The following is a 17,094-nucleotide window of genomic DNA, read 5'->3' on the forward strand; positions in this document are numbered from 1 at the left end:
CTCAGAGAGGAGCATACGCCGATGCACCATACTGCCACTCTCAGCTTCCCAGGTCTGTGCAGACCTGAGACACCAAGAGCAGTGGGATGAGGGGAGGGGGCACCCTATAGGCCAGGTGGCACCCTAGGCAGCCACTTACCTGGTCTACTCCCATGTGCTGGCCTTGCCACCACATCTTGGTATATTTCTGCTTTCTGTCTTACAAGAGGCTGTAGAATCTTGCAACTGAAGAGGCCTAAAGACCATTCAGCTCAGCACCATGCAGGATGACTTAAAGCATCCCTAACAAATAATTATCCAACCTCTGCTTAAAGACCTCCAAGGAGGGAGAACCCCACAACATGCCTGGGCAATCGACTGCATCGCTGAACTGCCCTTATTGTTAAAAGTTTTTTCCTAATACTCCACTGATCTCACCCAACCCATAATTGAAACCCATTATTACGAGTCCTATTATTTTACTACCAACTGAAATAGCATCCTACCTTCTAAATGAGAGCCCTTCAAATATTTACAGAACAGAACAGAACAGAATAGAATAGAGAATGGTGTAGTGGTTAAGTGCGCGGACTCTTATCTGGGAGAACCAGGTTGAATTCCCCACTCCTCCACTTGCAGCTGCTGGAATGGCCTTGGGTCAACCACAGCTCTAGCAGGTTGTCCTTGAAAGGGCAGCTTCTGGGAGAGCTCTCTCAGCCCCACCTACCTCAAAGGGTGCCTGTTGTGGGAGGGGGAGGTAGAGGAGATTGTGACCACTCTGAGATTCAGAGTATAGGGCAGGATATAAATCCAATATTTTCTTCTTCAAAGTTTAAATACCAGACGGTTAGCCATTTCAGCATGTTGTAGCAAAACCAGATGAACAAAGCCCCCACCCCTGACAAGATATATTGAGACAAGCTTTCATGGATTACAGCCCACTCCATCAGATGCATGAATTGTTATCCTGTTGGCTGATATACATATACACGCAAATTGATATGGGGGGGGAGGGGAGCTATAAACAGTGGGGCCACCAAAAGGCCATGAAATGCAAGAGGCGCAGCCTGTGACATGGCCCTTTGGCCAGGCTGAGAGTTTTTGTTTTGCTTTTGCTGTACTCTCTTGTACATTTACGTCAGCCCACTGAGGTCACACTTCATGCATCTGATGACATGGGCTCTGCTCCAGGAAAGCATCTGCCATAATAAATTTGCTAGTCTTTTAAAAGTTTAAATAAACGGTGAAAAAAAAAAAGTTCTAAAGATTAGAAAACAATGCCCCAAACAGATATTGGAGTTGGGAGTGTAATGCTAACAGGAGCTCTTTTGAATATTAGGCCACATGCCCCTGATGTAGCCGGTCCTCCAAGAGCTTACAAAAAGGAGCCTTGTAAGCTCTTGGAGGACTGGCTACATCAGGGGGCGTGGCCTAATATGCAAAGGAGCTCCTGCTAGAATTCCACCCCTGGCTCCAGCATACGAGGATCTGGAGCAGCTCCAGTCCAGGTTTTACTTACGTGCAGAGCAATGGAGCTCCTGCTAGAATTCCAACTCTGATTGGAGTTAATAAATCAGCCAGCTGCTTGTGGGGGGTGGAGTCAAGTACACTGCCCGCTTCACTATGGTATATGCAGGGCCAGGCCTAGTCTGTCTGGCACGCTAGGCAAGACTAACTTCTGGCACACACACCCCCCCACACTGATAATGTCACCGAGTCATGCGGGGGGGGATGCCCAATTGGGCACCCCCATAAGGCCGGCGCCCCAGGCAATTGCCTAGTTTGCCTACGGCCCTGGATATATGCATTCATTCTGAAACCTGAACATGCTTTTGTTGAGCGCATGAAGCTGAACTGGCCCATCGGTCCATCCAGGTCAGTATTGCCTACTCAGGCTGGCAGCAGCTCTCCAGGGTCTCAGGCAGACAGAGGTCTTTCGCATCACTGCCTACCTGATCCTTTAAACTGGAGATGCCCAGAATTTAACCCGGCGCCTTCTGCGTGCCAAGCAGATGCTTCTTCCTTCTTGGGGAGGGGAGGTGGGGGGAAGCTGAGATAGCCTCTCAGCTAAAACCCTCCAAAGGTATCCCTGTCTTCACCCTCAAATTGATTTGTCTGTCTTCGCTCAAGCAACTGTTCACTATCCCCCAAATGAAATGTTTCTTTCCCAATGCGGCACATTTGTGTTTGTTGTTTCTTAGCTGTTGCTAGAACAGATTAAGAGAGAGAATGCTTGACTCCTGGAAAGACCTCCGAAGCAAGTCTTGTTTTTCCAACAAAGCGGTTTCAGTGAATCACTTCAAGGCTGCAAGTCACATCACTTCAAAGAATCCCGTGTGTTGTCATTCCAAGCCTTTCTGTCCTGCCCATTTTCATGACTAATAGCCCCAGTTCTTTCTCCCTCTCCCCCTTTTTCTAAGCACCATTGCGGGTTGGCAGCTGGTCAGGGAAACAGTATGCGTCCCTGTCCCTTTAGTGGAAAGTGCCATCAAATCGCAGCTGTCTAGAGTTACCAAGGAAAGTATAATATAGTGCAGGGGTGGCCAACGGTAGCTCTCCAGATGTTTTTGCCTACATCTCCCATCAGCCCCAGCCAGCATGGCTAATGGCTGGGGCTGATGGGAGTTGTAGGCAAAAAAACATCTGTAGAGCTACCGTTGGTCACCCCTGACATACAGGACTCTTTTTGTAGCAGAAACTCCTTTGCATATTAAGCCACACCCCCTCAATGTAGCCAATCCTCCTGGAGCTTACAGTAGGCCCTGTATCAAGAGCCATATAAGCTCTTGGAGGATTGGCTACATCAGGGGTGTGTGGCCTAATATGCAAAGGAGCTCCTGCTAGAATTCCACCCCTGTACATGCACCATTTCCCTGAACAGAACTCCTTTGCATATTAGACCACACATCCTTGATGTAGCCAATCCTCCAAGAGCTTACAATAGGCCCTGTACTAAGAGCCATGCAAGCTCTTGGAGAATTGGCTACATCAGGAGGGTGTGGCCTAATCAGCAAAGGAGTTCCTGCTACAAAAAAACCCTTGGTAACATATATGAGTGAAGACTGAGTTGCTTTGATTTTTTTTATTTACTGGGAAACCCCTCTGAGTCCATTGAGACAAGAGATATGGATAATATATCAAAATAAATAAAGTATGGGTAATCATATCCATCTGAAGAGCCCCGTGGCGCAGATGGTAAAGCTGCAATACTGCAGTCGGAGCCCTCTGCTCACGACCCGAGTTCGATCCCAGCGGAAGCTGGTTCAGGTAGCCAGCTCCAGGTTGACTCAGCCTTCCATCCTTCCAAGGTTGGTAAAATGAGTACCCAGCATGCTGGGGGGAAATTGTAGATGACTGGGGAAGGCAATGGCAAACCACCCCGTAAAAAGTCTTCCGTGAAAACACTGTGAAAGCAACGTCACCCCAGAGACGGAAACAACTGGTGCTTGCACCAGTTTAATTATACCCATAGCCTGTTGTGTGATCCCAGCATATAGAATTCAAAGGTATATTTCGCATGATTACAGAGGTTTCTTTTCTCATCTGCAATCTCTCCTCGGCAGGGCACCTGACATATCCTTTCCCTCGGGATTGCGCAGAGGAGAGTTGGAACGGACTGAGGCCATCTCGAGAAACAACCATTTATCTGGGGGGCGACCGGAACCGCGCCATCCAGGCCTACTGCGACATGGAGACCGATGGTGGAGGCTGGCTGGTGAGAGCAAAGGATGTTGCTGGGGGAGGGGTGGAATCAGCATTACTTCTTTGACTTCGTTCTAATAGACTTCGTCGCTAAAACAAATCACAAAGCAGCATTCTGCATAAAATATAACCTGATCCAGAGAGGGACAGTGTGACACAGGCCATGGTGGACCCATTTCTAAAGAAGCTTACCCTGGATGCAGGAGATCTCAGTAACTATCGAGCCATCTCAAATGACCCATTCTGGAGCAAGTTGATTGAACAGGTGGTGGCTGGACAACTCCAAGCTTTCCTGGATGAGACAAACACTTTAGATTCTTTCCAGTCCGGGTTGCCAAGTCCAATTCAAGAAATATCTGGAGACTTTGGGGGTGGAGCCAGTAGACATTGGGGGTGGTGCCAGGAGCAAGGTTGTGACAAGCACAACTGAACTCCAAAGGGAGTTCTGGCCATCACATTTAAAGAGACCGCACATCTTTTAAATGCCTTCCCTCCATTGGAAATAGTGAAGGATAGGGGCACCTTCTTTTGGAGCTCATAGAATTAGATCCCCTAGTCCAATTCTTTTGAAACTTGGGGGTTGTTTTGAAGAGAGACACTGGATGCTTTGCTGAAAATGTGGTGCCTCTACCTCAAAAAAACATCCCCCCCCCCAGACCCAGATACCCACAGATCAATTCTCCATTATTTCCTATGGGAATCAGTCTCCATAGGGAATGAGTGCCCAGCAGAAACTTCCTTCCCCTTCCCCTCCTTCTGATGACCCTGAAGCGGGGTGGGGGCCTCCAAACCAGGGGATCCCCTGCCCCCACCTGGGGATTAGGCAAAACTGAAATTGTATTGATTAGTAACAACTGAAATAAACCACTGCATTACTTATATATTGCAAATAATTGCTCCACAGATATTTCTTATATCCTATTCATGTATTTTTCACGAAAATTCTTACAAATGTCCATGAATCCAGCACAATTCAAAATACAAATTAATTTCCAATTGCTGTAATGGTACCAAAGTCCACTGTTTGTTTCCTTTTATTGATAGACGTGTGCAGTACCAATAAATGTGCTACTTCTTGCGTGGGTAGCATCCCAAAATCCAACAGGTATGGCGTGTGCTACTTCTTGCTTGGATAGCAGTCCAAAATCCAACAGGTGCGACTTCTTATGTTCTGGAACCCGTGCTTAAGGCAAAAGCTCACATGGCATGTTATATATTCTCCATTCGTGCAAGCTGAAGACAAAACAGCCAGACATGGCATTGACTTGTGGGTCACTTTACGTATTCATTACAGACAGAATGGCAGTCCCAGGGTTGTCTGCTCATGCACACTTCAGTTCACTCATGCGTGCTTTCATTTTGTCCTCCTCAGGTCTTTCAGCGCCGGATGAACGGCAAGACCGATTTTTGGCGTGACTGGCAGGATTATGCCACTGGCTTTGGCAACCGCTCCCAGGAATTTTGGCTAGGTACAGACCTTAGTGGCATCCTTCAGTCTTAGAACACCTTATTTGATACAGTGGTTAAGAGTGGTGGACTCTGATCTGGAGAATCACGTTTGCTTCCTCACTGCTCCTCCTTCACAGGAAGCCTGCTGGTGTGACCTTAGGCTAGCCACAATTCTCTCAGAGCTCTATCAGCCCCACCTACCCCCACCTACTTCACAGGACGTCTGTTGTGGAGAGGGGAAAGGAAGGAGATTGTAAGCTGCTCTGAGACTTCTTTGGGTAGTAAATAGGCTTCCCAACCCCCCCCCCCCCCGCCCTGGCGGGGGACCCCTGGATTTGCAGCCTCCTCCCCCGCTCTCCAAAAATCCAGAAGCGGGGGGGTGGAAGGGAGGGAGAACATACATCTAGGCATCATGTTGTTGTAGAGCTCCTGATTCGTTTGTAAAATGTGTGCCCCTTTAAGGCTGCGCAGGAAACAGGAAACAGGAAGGGCTTCATTGGAAAGGGTCAGTAATAGTTTCCATGGAGAACGGCCCCTCCCTTTCTTTTGCTTTCGTTTTCACAGCAAGTAGAGTTCTGCAGGAAGACGATCTAGTAAGTATTTGTGTGTGAGAGAGAGGGAGGGGGCAGGGGATTCCCTGGCTTGGAGGCCCTCCCCCCCTTAGAAAGTGTGGGGGGGAGGGAAATGTCTACTGGGTATTCTATTATTCCCTATGGAGAATAATAGGGAATAATAGGGAATTGATCCGTGGGTATTGGGGGCTGTGGGGGGGCTATTTTTTGAGGTAGAGGCACCAAATTTTAAGTATAGCATCTAGTGCCTCTCCCCAAAATACCCCCCTAGTATCAAAATGATTGGACCAGAGGGTCCAATTCTATGGGCCCCAAAAGATGGTGCCCCTGTCCTTAATTATTTCCTATGGAAGAAAGGCATTTAAAAAGGTGTGCTGTCCCTTTAAATGTGATGGCCAGAATTCCCTTGGAGTTCAATTATGCTTGTCACATCCTTGTTCCTGGCTCCACCCCCAAAGTCTCCTGGCTCCGCCCCCAAAGTCCCCAGATTTTTCTTTAATTGGACTTGGCAACCCTAGTAGTAAATGGTGGTGTATAAATCCAATTTCTTCTCCTTCTCCCCCATGCTTCAGATCAGGAAGCGCAACTGAGATGCAACTGTGGCTCAGGACAAAATAAAGCAGAAGTCCAGTGGCACTTAGAATAACAACAACACGATACTGGACTCTTGCTCTTTGTTTATCCCAGCCTGAGTTTTGTGTCTGAGCTCGCTTCCTCGGTTGCAATGAAGAGAAAGCCATTTTCCTCATATTTATCAGGAAAGCTATAGAAGAGGTGTCACAGCGTCTGCCAACCTTCAGGCCAAGTTTTGCCAGCAAAGCTGTTAACTGATAGCACAAAGAGAAACAAAACCCGGTATTTTACCCCTGAAACACCAGGAGGGTAAGCTGCCACCAGGCTGGGTTAATCTCTAGCACAGAGGCCCCCAATCAAACCTCTGCCTAATTGAGACACACGAGGGAAAACCAAGCCACTCTCTTGCAGCAAGCGGTTCCCAAAGTAAGGGGTTTTTTTTTTTTAAGAAATGGTAGTAGGCACTCCGAGGCTAATGGGTAAGCTCTGGCAAAGTTGCTGTGACTTCAAAAGCAAACCACAAAAGGTAAACTTATAAGAAAGTTTATTTTTAAAGCATAACAATAGCACTTGATAAGTGAGCCATAAAAAATAAAGAAATTGCAAATTATAACTAGCTACTTAGTACAGCTTAGTCATCAAGATATTGCCATCAAACAGAGTCCAATGTCCAGATGGAATCAAGTAGTTGCACAAAGCAATCAAGTCAGGAGGTTTTCCAGCGTGACAACCTCAGGAGAGAGTCTTCTCTCCGGATCATAAGACTCCGACCATGCTTCTAGGCTGTAGTCTCCAGGCTAGGCAAAGTGTTACACAGGTATAGTTATTTTTATGCCTCAAGGACCTTCAGGAAGTAATCAGTTAGGGCTGATCTGCAGTTTCAGCAATAACTAAGTCCACACGGTGGTAACTGGGCAGAAACACTTAACAAGCCAATTAAAAGAAAATCTAACTAGTATGCTCCTACAACGACCTTGCAGGTGTTCTTTATCACTGCAAGTGACCACATTCTTTTACACTGAGCAGAACTCTGCAAAGAAACACAAGATTCTTTTTGAAAAAGCAGGCCAAAACTTGACCCTTGTAAACGTCAGAAAGCATTTTTGCATGGCTACTGCACTGCAAGAGGAGGGTGGAAAAGGGAGGAGCTGGGTGCAGAAAGAAGCCTGATGTCATGAGTCAGGTGTGATTCTCTGTAAAAGGGACTGGATTAGGCCATTATAAAAGGGACTGGATTAGGACATATAAGGTCAGAGGAGCTATGGGGTAAGGTTTCAGGTTTTCACAGCTGGTAACATCATTAGGGTTTGTAGAATCTTTCGGGCTCAAGTGCCGTGTTCTACTGGAGAAAGTTTTTCGTCCAGACGTTTCGTTCTCAACTGTGGAGAACATCCTCAGTGGCGTTGCAGCCGGAGCAGGCACTCTGACCTTCTTGGCTGCTGTGCATTGAGTGAGGCCAGGGCTGCTGGAGAGCTGCTATTTCTAGGCTGGAGGGGGTGTGGTGAAAGAACACAAGAGACCGAACACAATGGTCACATTCAACAGCCAGTTCCCTTATCACTACCCTTCCAGGAAGCCCCACCAAACAATGGGCACATCCACAAACCAATTTCCCTTTCACCACATCCCCTCCAGCCTAGAAATAGCAGCTCTCCAGCAGCCCTGGCCCCACTCAATACACAGCAGCCAAGAAGGTCAGAGCGCCTGCTCCGGCTGCAATGCCACTGAGGATGTTCTCCGCAGCTGAGAACGAAACGTCTGGAAGGAAAACTTTCTCCAGTAGAACACGGCACTTGAGCCTGAAAGATTCTACAAACCCTAATATGTGGTAAGGTGTCCGCTTTACATGCAGCTAGTCCCAGATTCAGTCCCTACCAGTTTAAGGATCTCAAATAGAAGGTGCTGGAAAAGGCCCTTCAGTGCCTGAGACCCTGATGAGCCACTGCCAGGCCAAGAAAACAATACTAAGCTGATGCAACTCAGTCTAAGATATGTTCAGGTGCAGTGACAGGACTTTGCCAGCTCACACTGGATAAGCTAGAACCATGATGCTATTGAAAGCCAAAAACCACACTGTGAAAAAGACAGGAGGACAACGTGGGAAACACTGGATTACGACAGTTTGACAGAAACTGTAATTGCTGTGAAACCAAATCATCATTTCTAGATGAAATATCTAATATATTCATGGTCAGACCTTGAGTTCCCAGACTGCTGGACTCCCCTATCCACTCTCCTGTCCACTAGCTCTGGATTTCTAGGAAGTCTTCCTTCCCCTCTCCTCCGAGGCATGTTTAAGCCCAAATAAGCCTTCCCTGGAATTCCTCGACACTTGCAGGGAGGAAGAAGAGGACTAAAAAAAACCAGGACTCATCCTGACTTCTGCTTGCTCCAAGGGAACGATGCTCTGCACCAGCTGACCACATCAGGAGACTACGAGGTGCGTGTGGACCTCCGCTCCGAGAACGAGTCTGTCTACGCCCTGTACGACAGCTTCCGAGTGGACTCTCCAACGAATTACTACCGCCTGCACCTGGGCAGCTACAGTGGCACAGCTGGTGAGTAAGGCAGTGACTATAGACGTGGCCCTCTCTTGTCCTTTTAGCAGAAGTTTGCTTACTGATCAGCCAGTGAGGCTTGAAATCAGGGCTGACCCTAAACTGTCTGGCACACTAGGAAAGGCTAACTTCCAACCCGCTCCGCTGCACTGATAATGTCTCCAAGTCCCATGGGGGGGTGCCCAATTCGTTACCCCCAGAAGGCTGGCACCCTGGACGATCACCTCGTTTGCTTAATGGCAGGCTGGCCCTGCTTGGAACAGCCTGGAAGCTGAACTTTATCACCTGCATCTTCTTAGACTCTAAGGCAGGGCTTTTTTTTTTTTTTTGTAGCAGGACCTCCTTTGCATATTAGGCCACCAACCCCTGATGTAGCCAGTCCTCCTGAAGCTTACAGTAGGCCCTGGGAGAAGAGCCCTGTAAGGATTGGATACATCAGGGGGTGTGGCCTAATATGCAAAGGAATTCCTGTTACAAAAAAAGCCCTGTGTGACCAGCCAGTGAAGTTTGGAATGACCTGAAACTGAACTTTATCACTTGCAGCAGGGCTGGTTCCAGGTTTCGGAGGGTACTGAGCAGAGAATGCCCGGGGAGCCCTCCCCTCCTCTGCCCACTGCCAGACCCCACACCTGCCTGGATAAGAGTCCAGCGGGCACTCCTCCCGTGTGCTCTTTCTCCAACGGCATCAGGCAGCGTGTTGCTGGGTAGTGCCGCCACAGTCCTTGCCAAAACCACCACCACCACTCTTCACCACCCACATGTTCTTTCCCAACCATGCAGGACGGTGCACATGGCAAAGAGAACCAAAAAGCCGAGGCGGGGTGAGGAGAACAGGCAGGTGGCCCAGTGGGCGGGCATGGGGGGGCAAGAGGCCAATGGTAGGGGACCCTTGCAGGAGCTCTAGGCCTGGGCAGCTGCCCCACCTGAAGGTACACTGACGCTGGGTCCAGCCTGCAGACCACACGCCGCCTGTTGAAAAGCAGTCCTCCATGGGAGAGTGCTGAGAGGAGGTGCAAATGGCCCAGTGGAAATTTTTGTACTTGCCTTGAGAGGTACCAAAGGGTCTCACCATTCAGACGTTCCCCTCCTATGCCTCGTAACATATCATGATAAAATGGAGGCGAGGAGTAGAATGGAGTAAGTTACTTTGAGTCCCCACTGAGGAGTTAAAGTGGAAAACAAATGAAGGAAATAATCCTGAGTTTTCAATGTCTGAACATCACGAGCAGCTTGGCTGATTTAAGTTTCAGGGGTCGCTTCAGCCATGTCCTGCTGCATGTGCAAATGCCCTGTGCAGAATTTGGGAGTGAGGTTAAGGAAACCTTTTGGGGGAATGTTGTAGACTCTGGAGAAGAGCTGTTCTTTCACGCTCCGGTTCTCGCTTCTGCAGGTGACGCTTTCAGCTACCACTCCGGCAGCGTCTTCTCCACCCGCGACCGGGACCCCAACCGGGTCATCATTCCGTGCGCCGTGTCCTACCGGGGAGCGTGGTGGTACCACAACTGCCATTACGCCAACCTCAACGGGCTCTACGCCAACAACCGTGACCACCAGGTACCCAGCAAGTGAGGGAGGGGGGAAAGGGGAGAAAGGCCTGCCAGTCTTCCTAAGCAATAGGCAACCCAAAGACCTCTACAGGTATATGCCATCCAAATTACTAGGCTGTAATGTCCATTTTATGTATCAAAATATTTAATCAACTAGATGGCTCATTAAAATGTCTCACACAGGTAAGGGTCACAGTAGAGCAATAATTTCTTCAAATCCCATAAACTGTAGCCTGCCAGGTATAATATCCTGGGGCAAATCAGGTCAGCTTGGGTTTAAAAGCCTACCATTTCTGCCCCCACCCAAAAGGGAAAAGGTAGCCCCCTGTGCAAGAACCAGTCGTCTTTTCTGGTCCCGAATGCCCTTTGTCCTGACTGGGGCTGCCAGATCTCCCATTGCGTCAAGAGACCTCCCCCTGGCAGCCATCTTTGCCTGCTGCTGGTGTGAGCCTTAGAGGGCTGCTGCCCCTCAGAACAGAGAATCCTGAGCCGGATGATCCCAAGACCTGACTCAGTGAAAAAGGCTGCTTTCTACTCATGTACATCCTCTTACCTCAACCTGTCTTTGTCTCTCTCTCTATTCTGTCCCCAGGGCATCAACTGGTTTAACTGGAAAGGGTTTGAGTACTCCATCCCCTTCACCGAGATGAAGCTCCGGCCCCGCGGCTTCCGACCCTTGAGGCGGGTGTAAGCGAAGGAGCCAGTTTGCCAAAAAAAATGACTGACTGTGGGGAGGGAGGGAAGACACGACATGGAGGAGAAAGAGGCGAGCAGGAAAATCGCGCGACTTACCCCCTCCCTGCCGAGATACCTCACGTTTTGCCTTAATTTCCCCCCACCCGGAAAGGATGGAAAACAACAAAGACAGGAAATGGCAAATGATTGCAAAAGCAACTTGTATTATGATTTCTTTCTTTCTTTTTTCCTGCCGCTTGTCAGCCATGAATACCAGGGGCATGAAGCATCTGGAGGAATCAAGGATAGCTAAAGAGGTAGAGTCAGGGCTTTTTTTTTTTTTTTTTTTTTTTTTTTTTTTTTTTTTTTTTTTTTTTAGCAGGAACGCACAGGAACGCAGTTCCAGCTGGAATGGTGCCAGGGTGTGTGTGGCCTAAAATGCAAATGAGTTCCTGCTGGGCTTTTTCTACCAAAAAAGCCCTGGGTAGAGTTAACCACCATTTGACCTTCCTTAGCTTGAACAATGAGGGAAAGCTGGGATACACAAAATGGTACTCAGTGAACCAGAGGTCCAGTCCACGCCTTGAAGCCTCCTGTTTCCGATTCTGGGAGGAGGCCCCGTTTCTCTGGCTCCCTGCCTTTCAATAGGCCTCAGGGCAGAGCTATGGTTCCCTACATCCACCTGGGGCTTGGAAATCCCCTGGAATCACAACTCCTCTCCAGATGACAGAGCTGGTTGTCCTGGAGAAAATGGCTGCTTTGAACTCTGTGGCATTAAACTCCACTGAGGGCCTTTCCTACCCCTAACCCTGCTCTCTCCTGGCTGCATCTGCAAATTTCCAGGAATTTCACCACCCAGAGTTGGCAGCCCTGCCCAGAACAGTGTTACATGTCCCAGTTTTGACTCGTTGTTTCTAGGCACAAATATGTGTTACGGCCAGTGCCCCAGATCCAAAATAGGTTCTCCCTCAGTGGATCAAAGATTCCACACAACAGAATGAATTCTGGTGGAGAGCTAGAAGGAAAATTCCAGTAAGAGAAGTAGGCGATATAATATACATTTTTTTTTTCTTTTAAAAATGGAAGAATGAATGAAATCAAGTCAACGAGCACAAAACCTTGAACGTATATGCAACCCAGACTTGGTTTTTCTTAAACTAGTAGGTGTAGATCAGTTCTGAAGCAAATCAGCGCACAAATAATTCAGTCTTCCTGTCCGTTTCCCCACACACACACACACACACACATACACCTTGCTATGGAAGAAGGCCAAAGCTAGTTAGCTCAGCTGCAAGATGGAAACGCATATCACCCCCACCCACAGGAAACAAATGGATGAAAACCAAGATGTTGGCAGGGTCCTTTCTGGGATTTTACTTTCTTGGTCTCATTCCTTCAATCTAAGCACAAACAGTAAAAATACCTTTGTGCTACCTATCTAGTGTCTGCCTATCACACACACACACACAGTAGTGATGGGGGGGATGTTTTGATTTGGGGGGAACAAAAATGTTCCTATTTCAACTGCACTTTTGTTGTTCTCAAGCCTTCAAAGAAGCCCCAGATGCTTGATATGGGAAGCAAGGTGTTTACCAGAAAGGGTGTCTCTTCTTGTGGGGCGACGCGGGGTGGTGTTTTGGGAGGAAGGGGCAGTTACAAGGTGGGGCAGGATTTTTGCACGGGGTGGGTGGGAGGGCCAAGCTGTACAGTGTTACTTTTTAGAGGTGGGGTTAAAAGTTTCTATATAAGAAGCGCTTGGAGAAAATTATTTTTAGATTGTTGTGAGAAACCATGTAAAAACAAAAAAAAAATTAAAGTTTAAGAATGGAGACGGGAATAACAACTTGATCATGGTTTTTTGGTCACTTTCTGAGAAGACAAGAGTCACTGGAAAAGACGATAACTATAGGAAAAGTTGAAGGCGGCATGGAAAAGGGAAGACCCCAAATGAGAGACCGTTGCTCAGTGAGAGGGCATCTGCCTGGCATGCAGGTCCTGGGTTCAAGCCCTGGCATCTCCAGATAAAAGGGCCAGGTAGGAGGTGATGTGAAAGACCTTGGCCCAAGACCCTGGAGAGCCACTGCTGGTTTGAGTAGGCAATATCAACCTTGATGGACCAAAGATCTGAGTCAACATAAGGCAGCTTCATGTGTTCATGTGAGATGGATAGACTCAGTCCAAGAAGCCGCAGCCCTCAGATTGCAAGACTTGAGCAAGGCCGTTAACAATAGAACTCTTTGGAGGGCATTAATTCACAGGGTCATCGTATGTTGGAAGAAACTTGATGGTGCATAACACAGAGTTTTTCTCTTTTTTTTATTGGGTGCTTGGCTCCATGGCAATCAAAACCCTCTTCTCTCCCTCGCTCACAGGATTTCCCCTTTCTCCCTTGCTGAGTAGATCCTATATCTCAAGAGTGGACAAACTTGCTTAGCATAAGAGCCACATAGAATAAATGTCAGATGTTTGAGAGCCGTAAGACATGAATATCAGTCGTTTGAGAGCCATAAGACATGAACATCAGATGTTTGAGAGCTGGAAGGGTAATTAACACATGGAATTCACTGCCACAGGAGGTGGCAGCAGCTACAGGCATAGCCATCTTCAAGAGGGGATTGGATAAACATATGGAGCAGAGGTCCATCAGTGGCTATTAGCCACAGCGTATTGTTGGAACTCTCAGTCTGGGGCAAGTGATGCTCTGTATTCTTGGTGCTTGGGGGTGGGGGGGCAACAGTGTGAGGACTTTAGTGTCCTGGCCCTACTGATGGACCTCCTGATGGCACCTGGGTTTTTTTGGCCACTGTGTGACACAGAGTGTTGGACTGGATGGGCCATTGGTCTGATCCAACATGGCTTCTCTTATGTCCTTATGTGACACAGAATGTTGGACTGGATGGGCCATTGGCCTGATCCGACATGGCTTCTCTTATGTTCTTATGTGACACAGAGTGTTGGACTGGATGGGCCATTGGCCTGATCCAACATGGCTTCTCTTATGTTCTTAAGGAAGGCAGGCAAATAGATAGGAGGAGGAAAGGAGAGATTGAAAGAAAGGAACTTTAAATGCCTTCTCCAAGCCAGCTGACAGGGCAGTTGGGGCTTTGAGACCCACAAAATGTGTGTGAAAGAGCTACATGTGGCTCCTGAGCTGAAGTTTGGCCATCCTGGCTACATCTATTTTATTTTTACCTGTTTGTCTAAGGCTGTTCCACCCTGTCACTTTATTATATAATTTGATATTGTCCCAGCTCAAGAACCTAAGAGAACAAAATCACCATCTTACATTCAGCTTCTGAAATGGCACACAAGAGGCTTTTGAAAGTTCATAACAAACACAATGTTTTGTTTAACTCAGAGAAAACATCAGGTGGAATCGGGTAGGATTTATTATTTATTTATTACTTTAAATTTCTATCCCGCCCTTTCCGCAAGCGGACTCAGGGCAGCTAACAACATTCATTTTTTACAGATTAAAACCAATAAAAATTACAATTTAAAATTATTTAAAACATTTCATGCCATGGTGCTGTATCTCTACAAAATAATATAATATAAGCGGTGATCATATAGTGCTCTATAATGATGTAGGGTGGCAGCTCTCTCCCGGTTAGATCGCAAAGGCCTGTCGAAACAGTTCGGTCTTACAGGCCCTGCAGAAAGTAGAGAGATCCCGCAGGGCCCTTATGGCCTTCGGGAGAGCATTCCACAATTCTGGTGCTGCCACCGAGAAGGCCCTAGCTCACGTCAGCTGCAACCTAGCCTCCTTTGGTCCAGGGATGGACAATAGATTTTTTGTCCCTGAATACAGTGCTCTCCGGGGAACATGTGGGGAAAGGCAGTCCTGCAGATAGACATGCCCATGACCATAGAGGGCTTTAAAGATCAGTACCAACACCTTGAAACGGACTCGGAACACAATAGGTAGCCAGTGCAGCTCTTTCAGCACTGGCTGAATGTGCTCCCACCGGGGGAGCCCCATTAACAGCCGCGCTGCAGCATTCTGCACTAGCTGTAGTTTCCGAGTCAGCGCCAAGGGTAGCCCCATGTAGAGAGCATTACAGTGATGAAGTGAACCAATAATAGAAACTGAGGTAGCTTTGTAATCCCAGTAACTCCAGACAATTTGTTGCCACGTAAGTGCTTTTGCTATTCAATAATGTCCTTAAAATTTTGAGGAGAGGCTTTCTTTTTAGTTTCTGCTTAAACATCCAAGCATAGGTTTCTGTGTTTCACTGACACTTAAAGAACTTGGTTGTACGTAACTGCCTTCTATTTCCCCAAATCTTTTTACACACAGGCCAGGGATCACTCCTCTTTTTAGAGCTATTTCCCTTTTCACTGTGCAGGGATTACTTCGCTTGACTAGTGTCTTCTTCCCTTTTCAACTTGAATGGGGATCCTCCATGATCCACTCGCTCCTTCAGCCTCTTTCCCAGTCTGCATTCAGTGCTAAGCTGTCTCTTCGAGTGTAATTTCCCAACAGTCATTCCTGAACTGACTCTCAACAAGATTCCATTTGAACATCTGTCACTCAAAGGTTCTCAGACTGTTAGGCATTAACCCTTGGCATTCCATCATAGTCTCACATCTGTTGAGGCTCAGGCCTTGAACCTAAATGGGCAGAGCCTAGTGAAGTACACACAGCAATTTCCTTTATTGGCATTATAAAAAGTTTTAGCATAGATAAGAGTAGGATAAAAGGAAATGCAGAAATGAAGCATACACATATATAAAAACATATTCCGTATTTCAATTCCATTCTAAAATAAGTTACGAATTAAATCATTATAAAATAGCTTAGTTTACCATAGTACTGCGTATAAGTAGAGCTGCTTGGGGGAACTTTGGTGTAGGGGTGAAGCCTGATTAACTTGGGGGATGGCATTAATAGTCAATTCTCTCATCAAGCCAGGCACGTAGCCAGAAAATTCCGGCTGCGGGGGCCCACGCAAAACATTTTTGGATGGAGGGCCCCCCCTCTGGCAGCCCTCACTCTCTCCATTGCCACTTTTCTCCCCGCGGCTCTGGCGGCCCCCCCTCTGCGGGGCACCTCCCCTCCCTTCCACTCACCCACAGGGAGAAACTGTAAAGAGTGGGCTCCGGGGGCTCTTGCAAGGCGCCCCCTGCCCCCGCCGATCATGTGATCAGCTGGAAAAGCAGCTCCAAAGCTGGCGGTATCTACGCTGGCTTTCCAGCGTGATCAGCAAGTTCAGCGCTGGGGCAGCCAGTGCTGAACTTGCCAATCACGCAGGAAAGCCGGTGTAGGAGCTGCTTTTCTAGCCGATCACGTGATCAGTGGGAGTACCTTGCAAGACCCCCCAGAGCCTGCTCTTTACAGTTTCTCCCCGTGGGTGAGTGGAAGGAAGGGAGGGGAGGCGCCATGTGGAGGGGGGCCGCCCGAGCCACAGGGAGAAAAGTGGCGGTGGTGAAAGCAGGGGCAGGGGAAAGGAGGGGCCATAAGGGCCTGAGGGGGTTTGGATAGGGGGGCCATGCCCCTCCCCCTGTGGCTACGGGCCTGCATCAAGCCAAGCAGGTAACATGCAGCTCAACCCAGAAAAGATTTATAACTCTCAGACTTCAAAATAAACAGAGACCTTTCAACCTTAGTGGAGAATGCAACCAAAATTCTCAATTCCTGCAGCAGGGCCCGATCTCCTCCTCTACAAGGGCCAACTAGCCATTCACAAAGCAGCCATGGGAAATGGCTATTAAAAATAAAACAGCCTATCTGTGCTCAGAATACTGTCACGGGGAAGAAGGGTTCCTGTGTCCCCTCCACTCATTTACTGAGCTGAAACAGCACCGAGGGAGGTTATTTCCCCATATTTGCTGTTCCATGTATTTGGTTTATATGGTGCAGCAAAAATTAGGCAATAACACCCTCTAGTGCTGTTTCAGCGCATAAGATGGCTTGAGTGGGGGGGAGAGGCAGAAGCTTTTCCTCCCCTCCAACCTCATAAGTTTGCCAGCTCCCAGGTTCAAGCTCCCTGTTCTTGAGGCATCTCCTCCAGCTGGCCTGTGGGGAAAACCTCGCCC

General features: G+C 48.0%; 1 protein-coding gene across 1 annotated transcript in view; it reads left to right on the forward strand.

Annotated features, from left to right (window-relative positions):
- TNXB (tenascin XB) overlaps positions 1-11,274 on the forward strand; it is a 131,613-nt gene extending 120,339 nt beyond the window's left edge. Inside the window, exons 40-44 of the mRNA XM_060238577.1 lie at positions 3,543-3,694; positions 5,054-5,150; positions 8,672-8,833; positions 10,224-10,387; positions 10,973-11,274. Coding sequence (XP_060094560.1) covers positions 3,543-3,694; positions 5,054-5,150; positions 8,672-8,833; positions 10,224-10,387; positions 10,973-11,071 — 674 coding nt within the window. The 3' untranslated portion in view covers positions 11,072-11,274. The remainder of the gene's footprint in view (positions 1-3,542; positions 3,695-5,053; positions 5,151-8,671; positions 8,834-10,223; positions 10,388-10,972) is intronic.
- Positions 11,275-17,094: the final 5,820 nt, after the last annotated feature.

This window comes from Heteronotia binoei, chromosome 5, assembly GCF_032191835.1.
Source record: "Heteronotia binoei isolate CCM8104 ecotype False Entrance Well chromosome 5, APGP_CSIRO_Hbin_v1, whole genome shotgun sequence".
NCBI lineage: Eukaryota > Metazoa > Chordata > Lepidosauria > Squamata > Gekkonidae > Heteronotia > Heteronotia binoei.